The following is a 15779-nucleotide window of genomic DNA, read 5'->3' on the forward strand; positions in this document are numbered from 1 at the left end:
CTGAGTTATGACCAGAGGAAGAGCACAGGCTGATTGACAAGGTGAGATAGCCCTGGGGGTTCAAACCAGACACTAGTGGCTTGGCACCTAGCATGTACACTGCCATGCTAAAAGTGAGAAACAGGCTGCGTAATAACCTGTCAATTTGTGTGCACTAGTGCACAGCATCATTTTGAAAGGATGGTAGTTCATTGCACTATGCAGAGAGTGAAAGTTATCTGAATATGAGAAGCCTTTCCAAAAAGGAAAGGCTCAAACCTTTCCTCACTCTAGGATTTTCCTCTTAAACCTTTCCTCATTCTCCTCATTCTGGTCCCAGTGCATTAAAGCTTTTCCCTAGGGATTAAGCATATATCCAAGCATTTTGCCAGACTCTCACTAAAGCATCTCATAAAATACTTTTTAAATCTTGGAGCAGACAGGAGAGTTTCTTCATTAAAGAATACAGATCCAGTATTCTTGACAACATAGGAGTAGGAACTCTACACAGAGGATTTGTGTAAACCTACCGCTTGTACAGAACAGTTAAATGTGTAGCGCATGAAGGTATGCTTCACTCAGTGGGCAGCTGTATTACAGGTAAAGCATACAAAATTTAAAATGAACATGAGTTTATTTCATGTCTGTGAAAATATGAACAGGAGGCAAGGCTTTCATGAAGTGCAGCAGTACAGACAGATCTGTGACCTAAAAAGACTAAAAAGTATGGCAGCAGTTTGAAGTCACTGTGCTTTTTCTCAGTTAGCTGAAGTACCTAATATGTAGCATTTATGTTTTATTTTACTGCACTTGTGCAGAGTACAGATACAGTGAAATCTGACAATTTAACCTGGGTTTGTATAGGATGTATTGTGTGCTGGTATGTATTTAATTTTAAAATGAAACAATGTAGTTGCTCTTTATTTTTATTTTATCATATACCTACAGAAAAGTTTTACCAAGGCAAAGCTTTACACTGTAACATCACAGGAGAGGGAAAAAAAAAACCCCAAACAAAAAAAACCCCAAACAAACAAACAAAAAACAACCAATAGAGGGCAGAATGCTGTTTACCATTTATCAGATTAATGCAAACAATCCTTCTCATCTTCAGCCCATTTGGATCTTTTGTTTAGAATTCAATCTAAATCTACACTACAACCAAATAAAAATGCATTCTTCTTCAAGACTGGTTCATTTCGTCTGGTGAAGGTAGTTTGTCAAGTGCTCCCACCTCTGCAAAAAGGTAAAAACCAAGAGAATTAACACATGTGTCATTATGCATATTATTCGTAGCAAATAATGAAATCCAATTTCAGTAGTATACATTTTCATATTTTTCTTCTCTTAACTGTGAGATCAAATCCTTGAACTTTTCATATGCTATTTTATGAACTATTGGTTTTTTCTTGTGAATGTTAATACCACCCTACTATAATTTCACCACTTTAGAAACAGCAGTGACAGAATGACAGTGAAATTATATCAATTTTATTATGTCAATTAACTTTACTAGAACCCAGCATCTCAAAAATTTTAATATTATGCAATTATGGCTGCCACGCTACAGCCTGCTCTATATGAAAAGCCTTTAAAGTTGGAGGAAACACTTTTCAAGAGAAAGAGCTGAAGGCCACTTTTAGTTATTGCCAAGATATTACTGAACAGTTAAAATATTCACTTTATCTTGCAGATTGACATGTATGTCTAACCTGAATAGCCATTCCCTGAATCTGAATCCTATGAGCAGGAGTCAGGAACATACCTAAACCAATATCTTTAATGTGGCAAAAACGTTAAACATTCCTACCATAAAGTATGTTTTTCCCCCATCTAAATCTACAGCTCTGATTTTGTCTAAGAGCTTGTATTAGGCCTTGCCAATAAATATTGTTAAGGGATAGTATGATCTAGATGTCTTTTGAAACCTGGGAGTACATCAATCTCAGGGAAAAAACATTTTATATGATCTAGAGATTCCTTTTTATAATAACAAATGATACCATCACTGTCCTAAACAAGGACTTGTTACATAGTGTTACAATACAGCCTTTTTTGCTCATTTGTCCCAGGGAAGCAGTAACTTATATTTCTACAAGATGCATTTTAATTTTCTTGCCTAACTTAGCAGCTCTTAGTCTACTCATCATGCTTGAGCTCAGCGTGTTTCACACCCTTTCTGTTGCACCCAGTTATTGGTTCCTAGGGTAAAGGAGTGTTCAGGGCTCCTTCTTCACAGTGGCACAAGCAGCAAGCTACTACTTTGGCCAGAGTAAATACACATGCTAATAATCTACTTTAAATATATATTTATCTCTGCACCTTAGTACTAACCATAAAGAATTTGTTTCAAACGCAAAGTTGACTCAATAAGCTCTGGGTTGCTATTTTCAGTGGTGAGAATTATTTTGCTTGAGTGGATACAAACCATTCAGAAGATGATGCCAAAGGGATTTTAAATTTTGTTTCCTAGATATGCAGAAAATGAATAGATCTCTTGAAAGTCTCTTTTAATAATTAAATCAAAATACAAATGTCACACACAGTTCTTTGTTACTATTCCACAGCATACACTTGCCACAAAATTGCTTATAATTTGATGTATACAAAGGTATGAATATAGATTTGTTGAGTTGTCTGCTTTCTGAGACAGAGGATTCCTCAAACGTTTGCAGTAAAAATAACCGTCTTCCTTCTGTTGTTTTCTTCTCAGGTACATATTACGGTTTTGACCACTTTGTAGACAGTTTAGAAGGGCTGAAGAGGTTTATAAAAACTTGGAATTGTGGTAGTGGTTGGTTTTTTTAAAAAGCCAAACTCAGAAGCAGCCAGATTTCTTCTTTACCTAATGCTATAATAAAATTACCGTTCTTACAGAATCAGCTGTAAGCTCAGTTTTACAGTTCTTGTCACAATTTTGAGACTGCAGAGTTTTTACTAGCAGCATTTTGAGCTATTTGCCAACATTCAGCTTAGTGTTGCAATTTATGATGTGACTTTATTGTTGAAGGTATGCAGAAAGGGAGATGTAGTTCTTTGGCGCTAACAAGTGTCTCAGAATTTCAACCAACAGTTCTTGTTATTAAACTGAGGTCTTATTTGTTATTGAATTGGTTTAAATGAACTCCCATGTAATCAGACTGTATATAGTTTGTTTTCAATTCTTCTAAAAGCTGGATCCATACAATTCTAGTAGCAGCTGTTATTATTTTCACAGTGCCTGGAGTAATCCAATGGTATTAGAACCCTGCTGTGTTGGACATCCATCATCTGCAGTTTGGCAGGACTACCTGCAGTCTCTAAATCAGGCCTATTCCCCAAGCGCACTAAAATGGAATTGACAGTTCCTTCCCCCCACCAGAGATATTGTTCAAAGTCTTGCATGCTCAAATCTGTCACTGACTTGTACCTTCAAGGATAGTCCTATCTTCTCAGTAAATTTCACACCAGAAAGTGACAGATGAAAAGGTGTTCACTAACCTTTAAGATGCAAGTAAGTCAAAAATTCAATTACTGTGCGCACAATGTTTTCATCAGCCAGCGGTCTTCCAAGATCCCCTATAAAACAAGTTGGTTGTTACTTAATATTAATGAGGTATAAAAATCTATTGCATGTAGCGTATGTAGTAGAGTATATGTATAGAGTAGAGCTTATGTAGTAGAGAGTACTCAAAGCTATTTGAACTTTTTCTTTAAAATCATTAATGGAAAATCTTTTTTCATGGAAGAGCAAAGCCGGTGTAAGGTAGGCAAGTCCAGTTCTCAGGATCAAAGTGGCCCAGCTGCGTAGCTATTGCTGCATAGGAGCTGCTTTGACACCTTAATGGTCACAGTTCTGCTGCAGATGAGTTATCCTCTGTTCTCAGCTCTCTGCTTTGTATCCACTAGCCTGAGGTTGAAGGCAAAGGCAAATTTGGCAAATAAGTTCAACAGCTTTGCAAAACAGTTAAAAATTCTTCAAGTGGCCTGACTTTGTTCCAAATAAAGCACTCAAGTGATACAGAAGTGATACGTTGCCTAAAAGCTAGGCCTGGGACTTCACTAAAAGCTCAGAAAGGTATGTTTTTGCCTGTATCTCTAATAAAACATACTGATCTGATCTTGTGGAAGTAGGCCTTTTGATGCTTTTTAAGCGGCCCAATTTATCAAGCTCCCCGGGAGCTTGTTATTGCACTTTAGGAGGCTGAGAAGTACACTTTGTGTGTCTTTTTTAAATAAAAATAAATACATAAAAAAAGAAAAGCCCCACAGACATATCTTGCTTTTTATCAACAGGATGGAGAGTGGTAGGCAATTTCCCTAAGATTTTCAGTTCTCTGCATCCAGAACAGATAAGCACCAGTATCTGACTAGCAACCCATTATTACATCATTGAAAACACTGTCCCTTAATGTTATCATAGGGACATTTAATCTCAGAACACAGCCTTGAAGACTGACTTTGCAGCAGGTGTTTGGGGGGACTTCTTCCACGATCAAAGAGAATATTTATGCCTCTAGTGGCATACAGGTAAGGCGGCAGACTGAGCTCTGTAGCACAAATTAAAAGAATATTGATGAGGAGTTGTAAGGGACACAGAGGTTTCCGGTATTTAGTGTCAGCATTTAAGAAATTTACATCTAAAAATCCTGTCTTCCAGCAAAGATGCTGTTATTACTTAGATTAGTAATACTTGTGTTAATTAAATTAATGAAAACATAAAATTTTATTCCCACCTAACCTGTTACAGATTTGTTATGATTAATCATTATTATATTAGTAGTTTATTGATCCAGATTTTATTACAAATGTTATATTTATTAGATAAATATTTTTCTTTAGTGACCTGAGCATACCATACATGTATATTTCTATATACTCTGATATGTTGACCTTAAATCTGTATAGCCAATTACTTGCAGACTCTACAGATTTTCCTAATTATGCTCATGGGTTGGTTTGGGTTTTTATCCTCCTGGACCCAGTGTTATGTAACTAATACAGCTTACAAGTTCATCTAGTTATCTAGAGAGCTTGTGAATTTTGCAGCATTCCTTCAAGGAGAGAAAGCAGTCCTTTGCATGAATTCTCACAATAATACGTAGGTATATTGCCATTTTAAGATACTTCTGTAAATAATCAGAACTTAAAAGATTCCTTCATTTTCAATTAAAATAAGAATTCTGACTACCTTCTTCATTTTCTATAATCAGATCTCCTTTGGATAGGAACTTTATTAGAAACTTTATAAATAAGTTATTATAAACTCTATAAATAACTTTTGATGAAAGAAGAGCTTCTAAGATTAGGTTTGGAACAGAGGCAGTTACATAATTTTCAGACCCCCTCCAGAGGGGTTTGGTTGGGTTTACTTGTAATGGTGAAGGTGCAGCATTACCAGACAAAAGAGTTCCATAACTCTTAAAAATCATATTCCTGTAGATGACCCAGTGTTATACCCACAACCGGCAATGCATTTGATACAATGTGAGCCTCATTGTTAGATTACAAAAGTCTTAATTTCACATTGTTTCTAACTAGCAAAATACTGTTTCTACACCACTGTTTGAGGAGGTAGGTTATTTTAAAGAAAGGGGCAGGGGGACCACCACACCAACCACAAAAAAGCCCCACAAACAAAAACTCAACAAGCCCCCCAAAAAACAACCACCCACACAAAACCTCACTATGTAACTACACCATCAGGACTAAACTGGCAGCCTTTCTGAGAATGTAACAACTAAGAAATGTATTAACGTTACTGTTCTATTCACAAAGTAATTATGTCCATGAAATTGTAATTAACCACATTTCCTTTATTTATGAACTTATTTAGTGTTAGTTACATTTGCATGGTGCTGGGTGGATTTACAATAGCCTGTGAGAGCTCTGGGGCTGAGACTTTTAATGAAGATAATCTATCTTGCTTAAATATGGGAAATACTGCAAGACTTAACATGGAATTTCATTATTTTTTTAATACTAAAGACTCTTACAAACAGTGCCATAAACTTCTGAGGTCTAGTTTCAGCTCTGGAGTATCCGAATAGAAAAAAAAAAATATTTGCCAATTTCTATAGCTTTCCCTACTGAAAGATTCCTTTAGGGGCTCACTTCTTTGCTGCAAAGAAGGAACTCTTGATTGTCTAGGGCGACATTTGAAATACATATATGCCCTATGGAAAAAAAAAAAAGCTAGGTTTATTCAAAGCAATATGATCTATTATACTTTTAAAACAACATAATTATGGTACTCTTCCCGAGGCACCAAGATGTTTTAAACTTTATGACTGTGTATACAGAGTACACTGAATGGCCAAATTGAATTCTTCTTCCTTTCATATGTTTACTAGGATTTCTGTTGAAGTGCAGGAATAGCCTTGTATCTAGGTAATTAACTCAATAACAAAATAAATTGCTAAATTATTTGCTATAATAAGCCCTCAGACCAACAACACCGGCTTTCAGAATTTCATTACCTGCTTTAATATCCTCATCAGGCTGTATTTCACGTTTACCAGTGAAACCATGTTTCTCATTAAAAGATCTGTGGTTATCTACTGCATCTGATAAATAAATTAAAAATCAGAGGAGTTAATCGACTTAACCTTTGTATATTGCTTGCTTTTCATAGTTTTCAAAGATAAGACCATGAAGGGCACTTTTGATATACAAAATGACAGAGAAGCAACTAACGTGTTGCTAAATAACTTTTCTTCTGAATTTGCACTTAGGATTTACAGCATTTACAGATCCAGTCCTGTACAACATACTTGCTGAAGCTTTTACTGAATTCAGAGGAAGTCAAAGAAAATGTAAGTTTGTACATCCGCTTATAATTTGGGAAGCTGTTTTTACTACTATTTTTTTTCTGGTTTTAGAAAATGTTGCCAATTAGTTTGCTTAAAGGAAAACCGCAAACAGCCTCCAAAAAACTATTCGTGTAAACTATCTTACATACCCCTGCTGCCTCTTCTGTCCCCCTTGCAAAGGGCTATTCCTTTATCAGTAAAAGCTGGTAATACAACCTGCAGCAAAGGATGATTCCTATTATCCAGTCTTAGATAAAATGGCACAAGTACATTTCCCCACAGTATCTTCACCAATTTGGTTCGCTATGCTTCAGGGCAAATATACTTCCAGACATTTACAGAACCAGTTAATACATTTAAGATGCATTATTTTTTATTTAGGTATCCTTAAGGTTAAATAGAATTACAGTAAGCATCTGTAGTATTTGTCATCTATTACCAAGACTGAAAACAAAGAAACATTGATAATGAGTATTATTATGTTAACAAGAAATAGTAGTAAGAGTACAGACAACAGACAGCTTATCACTGCATTTCACTTTTCTTATAATCTACATTTGTGATTTTCCACTTTGTAAACCAGTGTGTTCCTATACTTTGAACACCTGTACATTAAATACTTTTCACACAGTGAACCATTAATGTTTACAGTCATTAGTTTGCATGTTATTATTTTAATTGGTTTTGTTTTATTCGGAAAAAAAAAAAAAAAAGTACTACAATAAAGCCAGGGAGCAAAGCCATTTTCAAATAGATTTAAAGGTGTAACCTGAAATACATTGAGAAGTGCCAAAACGTCACATTACATTATTCTTCTCTTGGTATCTAAGGCATTATAACATTTTGTAACACTACCAGAGGGGGGGAAAGTATTTGTCATATGAAAGTTACAGTTTGAAAGCAGAACATGACCAGATGTGCTTGCGGATATAAAGCCTCACCACGATTCTGCTTTAGAAAATAACAGTTGCAGTCTAAGACAACGCAATTATATAGTAGGCATGTAACAAATAGCTAAAGAAACTCGTTTGGGAGAATGTTCAGTCTTGCAGGTTTAGACAGAATTACATCAGAGAAGTGCCTAGCACACTACAGCAGACTGGTTTACAAGAAAAGAAAAAAAGCTTTCTGCATTTTGAAATAATGAGAAATTTAAAAAAGTGCTTGACTTACGTGGCCCAAGTAGGTAACCAGCACTGTTCAAAGTCCAGCCCCTTTTTTCTTTTGCCTTAAATAATGCAAGTGTGTTATTGCACAAACTACACTGTGCTTTCTGAAGCCCAAGCTAACAGCACCCAAACATACTTTCTCTTAGCAGAAAGCATCTTCTAAAGGCTTGAAATGAAGCAATATTGTAAAAAATGAAAGCCAGTAATATTGAAGCAAATATTAATGGGGAATTCTCTCTGCCTAAGCCAGTAGTTCCGCTGCTGACATCCCTTCTATCTGAAGAGTTCATATATAAGGGAAACTGCAAATCGCACTTTGGAGGCAGAGATGTTGGCTTTACACTCCACGTTACTATCACAACCTGACCACCACCTTATTAAAGAGCAGTGTTTTCTTTTAATTGCTTGCACTTACCTACCCACCTCCCTACAAGAGCCCACGCGTCCCTTTCCCGCGCCAGCTTTGGGTCTATGAGCGAGACGCTCTTCTTCCCCCCTCGGCCACCTTATTTGTGACCGGGCAGCTTGTGACAGCCCCCCAGGTTTGTAACTAACCCCCCCCCTCACCGCCCGGGGCAGCTTGTGACAGCCCCCCAGGTTTGTAACTAAACCCCCCCCCCCTCACCGCCCGGGGCTCGCCGCAGGGGGCCGGGGTCAGCCCGCTACTCACCGAGAGAACCAGCCCCAGCGTTTCCGACAGGGCGGCGCAGCAGACGGCAGACAGCAGGAGGAAGCCAGCGCACCTCTGCATCTGCAAAGAGACGGCAAACGGCCTCCGTTACCGCGCTGCCCTCCGCCGGCAGCCCCCGGCCCCCGCCACCGGGCCGTACCTTCAGCCGGGGCGCCACTGCCGCGCGCGGGGCCGGCGGCGGGACGCGGGAGGCGGCGGGACGCGGGAGGCGCCGTGAGGAGACGCGCGCGCCCCGCGGCGCTGTGAGGAGCCTGCGCTCTGAGGTCCGGTCCGGTCCCACGGCGGCGGGCGGCCCGTCCCTCAGTGCATGGCCGCGAGGCAGAGCTGCCCGGCCGCCCTGCGCTCCGCTCTTTATGGGCTGCGGCACCACCGCGCGGGAGGGGCCGGGGGCGGGCAGCTCCCCCCCGCCGGCCCGCCGCGTGAGGAGGGGTGAACTTCCAGCGATTCAATTAGAGGTACGGGGGGGCCGCCGCGGGCGCACCGGTAATGGCCGGGGCCGTGCCGCGCCGTGCCGTGCCGTGCCGCGGGGGGTGCTGGCGGTGCCTCCCCCTGCGCCTGCAGGGTCTCGGCCGGGATAAAGCGCCCTGAGGCGGACACGCGTCACTTCAGGCACTCAGGTACGGGAGCGGAGCCAAGTGCGGCTGGTGTGGTGCGGGCTTTGTGTTTGGGAACGGTGAGGACTGAGACCCCCGCTGTGCCTGCCGGCCCTGGAGCCCCCCTTGCAGTCCCTTGGAGCCGTGCCCTTCGCTCCAGCACCGCAGCCGAAGGAGCCGAGTTAAACCCCTGTTACTGTACTCCCCTGCTGCTTTCTATCCGAGATAGCACTTTTTTCCCTTCCTTTCTCCTTTTTTTTCCTTTCTCTCTCTCTCTTTTCCCCCCCTTCCTTTCTCTCTCTCTCTTTTCCCCCCCTTCCTTTCTCTCTCTCTCTTTTCCCCCCCTTCCTTTCTCTCTCTCTCTTTTCCCCCCCTTCCTTTCTCTTTCTCTCTTTTTTCCCCCTTCCTTTCTCTCTTTTTTCCCCCTTCCTTTCTCTTTCTCTCTTTTTTCCCCCTTCCTTTCTCTTTCTCTTTTTTCTCCCCTTCCTTTCTCTCTCTTTTTTTTTGCCCTTCCTTTCTCTCTCTCTCTTTTTTTTGCCCTTCCTTTCTCTCTCTCTCTTTTTTTTGCCCTTCCTTTCTCTCTCTCTTTTTTTTTGCCCTTCCTTTCTCTCTCTCTCTTTTTTTTTGCCCTTCCTTTCTCTCTCTCTCTTTTTTTTTGCCCTTCCTTTCTCTCTCTCTCTTTTTTTTTGCCCTTCCTTTCTCTCTCTCTCTTTTTTTTTGCCCTTCCTTTCTCTCTCTCTCTTTTTTTTTGCCCTTCCTTTCTCTCTCTCTCTCTTTTTTTTGCCCTTCCTTTCCTGCGCTTCCCCCCTTATTTTTTTTGCGCTTTCTTTTCTTTTCTTTATTGGCCTTTCTTTTTTTAAGGTTATGTGTGAAAGGCTAGGGATGTACCTCTCCCCAGCGATTAGACAAGCCCCTTTTTCAAACTACCTGTTTGTTAATTTACAGCCGTGAAGTTTCACTTATTTACTTACCTTAGCTGTGGTTACAGCTGGCATTGGGATGTGCAACATTGAATTACAAGGCAGAGATTCCCCACCAAATTGTATTTTCTCTGAGTTTATTCACTACAAGTCCCTCAGATCCACCTTTCAGTAGGAAAAACATCACAGAAGTTGCACAGACTAAGCTGTGCTTCCAGCTCCATTTTCTGAAGCTGCTTAAGGTTGTCTGCAAACTTTCACACAGTGTGTATGTGAGCTTGAATGGAGAGCCGACATGGCTATGGATCGATGCAATACACATATCATTCACCAGTTTAAAAGCAAACGATTTTTTTTTTTCTTTAATGTAGCGTAAGGTTCTTAATCCAGGCTAGAAGCAGGGGCTCTGTCTTGTAGGTCTCTTTCCTACCCCCTTTTGTCAGGAGCAGTAGGGTGTCTGGACGTGTTGTAGGTTCTCTGATCTAAAACTGCTTGAATGAAGTTTATTTTATACAGTTCTTAAATGCTAATGTGCACAAACGGGAAGCTCAACTTTGCAGATTTCATCTGATGCTTTGTGTCATTTGCTGAGGATGTTCTGTCAGCCACTGCATGATCCTCACAATTCAGACCAGACAGATCTGGAAAATAGCAATATGATTTTTGCAAAGTGTTGTTTCCCTTTACCTTACCAAAAATGCATTTCTGGCTGAAATATCCTAGCTTTCAACTGATAGCTCCCCAAAAGTCATTTTTGAAACTTGAAGCTTCTCTGTGACACAAAATGGGTTTTTTTTGTGTTACTCAAAACCACTGAAGTTATATCAAGAGATGTCAAAATTTGTATTCAAGCAATATTACAAAAATGTGTAAGTTCTGTTATCTTTGACTGCAGTTTGTTCTTCAGGTTCTTGTTAAAAGTGTTTGAAAAGGTGTATTTTAACCTGCAATCTCTCTTCCAATTTTTCCCCACAATACTTGCATCTCCTTGTCAAATGACTAGTAAAATGATCTCTTCATCTCAGCTAGAGTCAGATGCAAAATAAAGCCTCTTTCTATACTCAAAGGCTTAATCCATCACTTGCCCATCATACTTTGTGCCTAAATCTATCTTTAGGTTAGTGTCAATTAAATAATTTTATCAGTCATTCTTACAATTGATGCTCTCATTCCCTCAATTTTCCTTGTCAAGAATGCTATTACTCGTTTTTTATTCCATAGGAATTTTAAATCGCACTGCTCAGACAGAAGAATTAGAATTAGTCTGAAGCTGCCTTTTCTAGCTTAGCTTGAAAAATGGCCATCTCTGTGACTACATGGTTTATTTTCTTATTGAGGTGACCCTTCAATGTACTCATTCCTCCATTGATTCATTTGTTGTTTGGCTAATTGTCAAGGCTTAACGCAATTTGCAGTGGCTGTTAGGTTATGCCTAGTGCTCACGAGAGGTTCACCATCAGACAAACTCACAGTGAAGTTCATCTGAAATTTGCTCAAGTCAAAAGAACAATAAGCATTTATAACAAAACTGTCTCTAATGCCTCTAAATTGATACATGACAAGATTATCATTGGCTGTCTCACACAACAGCATGTACTCTGGTCTGTAATTGTAACTGCATTTCATAATAATAAAATGAAAGCACAAGAGAGAATACCATTTTCAGCCAGAGTAAAAAGTTTTGAGTTTTTAAGGAAATGATAATGTGGACTAAACAAATAAGAACATTGGGCTTGGAGGGAAAATTAATTGCATTTTTGTCACTGGAGATTTAATTCTGAGAACAAGTAGTAAATCCTAAGGATTCTACTACGTGTTTAATGGTAGAAATTTCCATTATATACAATTAATGAGATAGGATAGCCTATTTTATTTTTATTTAACAAAAGCCACAAACCACCAAGAATGGCTACTTTGTATAATATTCAGGGAAAAAAAATGAATTAAAGTGGATTTTGCAGTATATTTTGGAAGGGTCTGGAGGTACAGTGGCTCCCTTCACGATCAAGCTTACTGAGAGGTAATGAATAAAGCAGGAAAAGGTGTTTCTGCAATTTCTGTGTTGAAGTTGCATAGCCGGGTTTGGTTTCAGCAACTTACCAATGAATATTAAAATCGAATATTAAACCCCACTCCATTCACAGAGTCATGTCCATCTGCATGAAAAATAAGTGGGGTTTGTTCCTGCTTCCCAGTTAAAATCACTATGCATATGTTGTTTAAGACCATCCTCAAGTACATACAGAAAATCTTTGGATATTATATGAGCAACGGCAGTGAATTCTAGGCTTGAGATATAAGTTACCAGGAAAATTTGTCTCCTGTACATTGGAGTAATTCCACTGAAACACCGACGTTACAGAAAGCAAATGCTTTATTGGGGGACTGTTATCATCCAGCTAACTAGTTGAAGATGTCCATCTTTGAGTCTGATTCAGTATTTATCAGTGACACCAGTAACGTGTTTCTGTTTTTCCTGCACTGGAAACAATTTTAGATTTTTGAGATCAGTGTTTTAACCTCGAATATGGAGATTTACCATAATTGAGCATGGAGATGACAAAATGCAAGGTTTTCTGTGGCTAAACCTAATTCTGGGTGGGAAAGGCACAAACTTCTTTGGAACAGAGTATGGACAGGGACAGATCTGAGTATCCAGAAGCAATGAGACGTTCCAGTTGCTAACAAGGCTGTGAATTGCTTCACTGATCTAAAGATTTAATGCTGTTTTGGTGATATTTACATGAGTACACTGTCACAGAGTTGAAAAGTTACTTAGGGTTTTTCTTTCTGTTCAACATTATCACCCCACCCTTAAATACTTGCATGTCAGCTGCTCAGTGTTAAGGTAAGCAGAGATCATTTGAAGATGACACTGCATTTATCTGAAGATGACAGAACTTTAACATGCAACTAGAATTTTGAAAGTAGTTTGCTCTTTAAGTCTTCGAGAAACCTCTTGATTATTTTTTCCCTTATATATGTAGAACTTGTTTCTTCTTTAATGGATGTAGAACAGAGAACATTTTTTTTTCCTTTTAATAAAAGTAGTAAGAGAAGAGTCATTTTCTTCATCCTTCAAAATTCTTTGCTATTGTTCTCTATCATTTTCCCATTTTGTAATTTCTGTACAATGTAGGCAATTTTCACTGAGTGAATCTTTCGGCCATTTTTACCACCTGCAGCTCAGTATCAAACAGAGCTAAATATTATAGATACCTTCTGAATGAAGGGCTGTTTTCTGTTCTGAATTACACTGATATCAACTAATAATTTCCTGTTATTACATCAATGTCTGCTGCCAGAGCTATTATTCACACAACATATAACACTGTAACAAAACTGTGACTACCACATGTTAGATCATCTTATATCTTTTAAAAATGTTTTTTGGTTCAAGCAGCACATTGATTTTTTAGACTAGTTGTGTATAAAAAAGGAAAAAACAGAGTAAAATCTTCAGAGAAAAATTCTGAAAGTTGATTAATATACCCATCAGAATTGTGAGAAATTATAAAGAACACTTTGTTTTGATTCTTGCTTTGTAAAACTGACAGGAGAATAATGTATCTGTGCTATTTGGTTAGATGTTAACCTAATGGCTAATTGTATCAAGGACAGGTTGCTAGCCAGTACAATCAGATCAGCTTCATATCCAAAACAAGTCTGGTTAAAGCAGAGGTCCTCTTGATGAGGGTTTATCTGAGAAAAGCACTGAGGATTTGAAATAATCTAAGAAATACCATTTGCAAGGGTGTCCAGTTCTGCTAGTAGTGGATCAATACAGACTGCACACCCTACTGCCATTTCTAGTCTTACGCCTCCCCAGTCCACGGCTCTTCGGGCAGAGTGGCTACACGCCAAAGCCTCATTGAAATTCCAGGAGACCCACGGCTCCAGCAATTTTTTTCCGTGGGCCAAGGAGGAGGATGGCTTTGCAGCCGCCGCCTCTCTCAGAAGCAAATACGTACCTCAGCTCTGTAAGAGGCAACAGAGCTTGGCTTTCAGCTCCTGATGAGGTTAGAGCTCAGCTTTTTGGGAAGCAGCAACTCTGGCAGAGTCCTGCACAGCTGGGAACCTCTGACTCAGAGGGCAGGTCCAGGACTTGTAAATGCAGAGGCTCTTTTCCCAAGTTCTGATGCTTGCCTGAAGGAGGTTGGTTCTTGGCTTATGTTTCCATTTAATTCCTAAGTCACCAATTACCTCCTCTTTTGAACGGTCAGCTCAGTGGAAGCTCACACCTACCAAATGCAAGGGAGCTGTTTCTGCTCCTGCAAGATCTCAGGAGGAATTACTGCTTACCCACTGATGAGAAATGATGTGAGGAGCTGCTGATGACAGTTACCTGTCTCCTGGTGAGCAACTTCTAACGTTGCCAAAAGCTGAGAAGCTTTTCTTATTTATAGGCAACAGAGATCTGAAGTATTTTGCCTCAACCTCCTGCCTAGTGTGAAATGATGCCTATTATATTGTTTCTTATTTTTATTACTGAGGGTACATGTGTTAATAACTCTACACAGATGCATCTACTACAGATGCATTCTACTAGCAGAAACAGAGTTGTGATCATCCTGGTCTAGCCAGCGTTTGTCAGGTCACACCTGGAGTACTGTACCCAGTCCTAGTCTGTGCAATTCAAAAAAGACACAGGCTGGAGAGGGTCCAAAGGAGGGCCACAAAGAGGATCGAAGAGCTGGAGAACCTGTTCTGTGAGGAGGGACTGAAGGAGTTAGGTCTTTTCACCCTGGAGAAGAGAAGGCTGGGGGGGATCTCATCACAGCTTTCCAGTACCTAAAAGGCAGCTACAAAGAGGGTGGAGGCTGTCTCTTCACAAGGAGCCACGTGGAGAGGACAAGGGGCAAAGGGTACAAGCTGCACTGGGAGAGGTTTCATCTTGATAAAAGAAATATTCGGCAGTGAAACGGTCAGTCTCCCAGGGACTTAGTGGAGTCCCCATCACTGAGGTTTTGAAGTCTCGAGTGGACGGGGTGCTAGATAACAGGTTGAACCAGATGATTTTTGAAGGTCCCTTCCAACCTGGGCTGTTCTATGTTCTATTATCCACTTAAAATCTTATTTCTAAATTACAATAAGTGAGTCATCAAATTATGTGTACTAAAATAAGGGGACCCATAGGAAAAGAGGTCAGTGCTTTCATGGCTTTTATTTTTTAACGGGACACAATGCCAATTGCTTCATTAACAAGTATGTTGCAATATTGTAACACAAAAAGCCTCACAAGTAGGCATTTCAGACATAAAATACATCCGTAGTAATGCAGAAAGGAGCTACAGAATAATACATCAAATACTTTCCAAAAATATTTTTATATTAAGTTCATTAAAGTATAAGACAATTAGGCGGAATGTTAAAAGATAGATACTCGGTTACAAAATACAATTTTGTATCTTTGCTGTTACTGGTTTTTATTTTGTTAAAACACAAAATGGCATTAAGAGGATGATATTACACAGCCTTCATTATCCTACTGTAAATGCACCCAATTAGTCTTTTTCTGCTTTGATAAGAAATAACCCATTCCATCTTACAGGCTCACTGTAATTTGAAAACAGGTTAGGGAAAATGTGGTGTTTTGCACTGTATTCCAGAAATGGAATGGCTTGAGCACATTTGAT

At 39.5% G+C, this 15779-nt stretch overlaps 2 protein-coding genes across 2 annotated transcripts in view; one reads left to right on the forward strand and one right to left on the reverse strand.

Moving 5' to 3' along the window:
• The window catches only part of TESMIN (testis expressed metallothionein like protein), a 46546-nt gene extending 45325 nt beyond the window's left edge, over positions 1-1221 (forward strand). The window contains exon 21 of the mRNA XM_055722572.1: positions 1116-1221. The gene's annotated coding sequence lies outside the window, so the exon portion shown is untranslated. The remainder of the gene's footprint in view (positions 1-1115) is intronic.
• Positions 1078-9003, reverse strand: GAL (galanin and GMAP prepropeptide). The gene is made up of 6 exons (XM_055722180.1): positions 8770-9003; positions 8610-8690; positions 7944-7998; positions 6438-6524; positions 3460-3537; positions 1078-1215 (listed from the first exon to the last, which is right to left on the reverse strand). Exons 2-6 carry the CDS (start codon positions 8688-8690, stop codon positions 1163-1165), a joined length of 354 nt encoding a protein of 117 aa, XP_055578155.1. The 5' UTR covers positions 8770-9003; the 3' UTR covers positions 1078-1162.
• Between the last annotated feature and the right edge of the window lie 6776 nt (positions 9004-15779).

The sequence above is a fragment of the Falco cherrug genome, chromosome 10 (genome assembly GCF_023634085.1).
Source record: "Falco cherrug isolate bFalChe1 chromosome 10, bFalChe1.pri, whole genome shotgun sequence".
Taxonomy (NCBI): Eukaryota; Metazoa; Chordata; class Aves; order Falconiformes; family Falconidae; genus Falco; species Falco cherrug.

Coding starts and splice junctions, on each gene's coding strand:
- GAL (XM_055722180.1), bottom strand. CDS start 8,690: ATGCAGAGGTGCGCTGGCTTCCTCCTGCTGTCTGCCGTCTGCTGCGCC. Junction 7,999..8,609: donor CGCTGGGGCTGGTTCTCTCG/GTGAGTAGCGGG, acceptor GCATTATTTAAG/GCAAAAGAAAAAAGGGGCTG. Junction 1,216..3,459: donor GACTTACTTGCATCTTAAAG/GTTAGTGAACAC, acceptor ACCTTTTTGCAG/AGGTGGGAGCACTTGACAAA.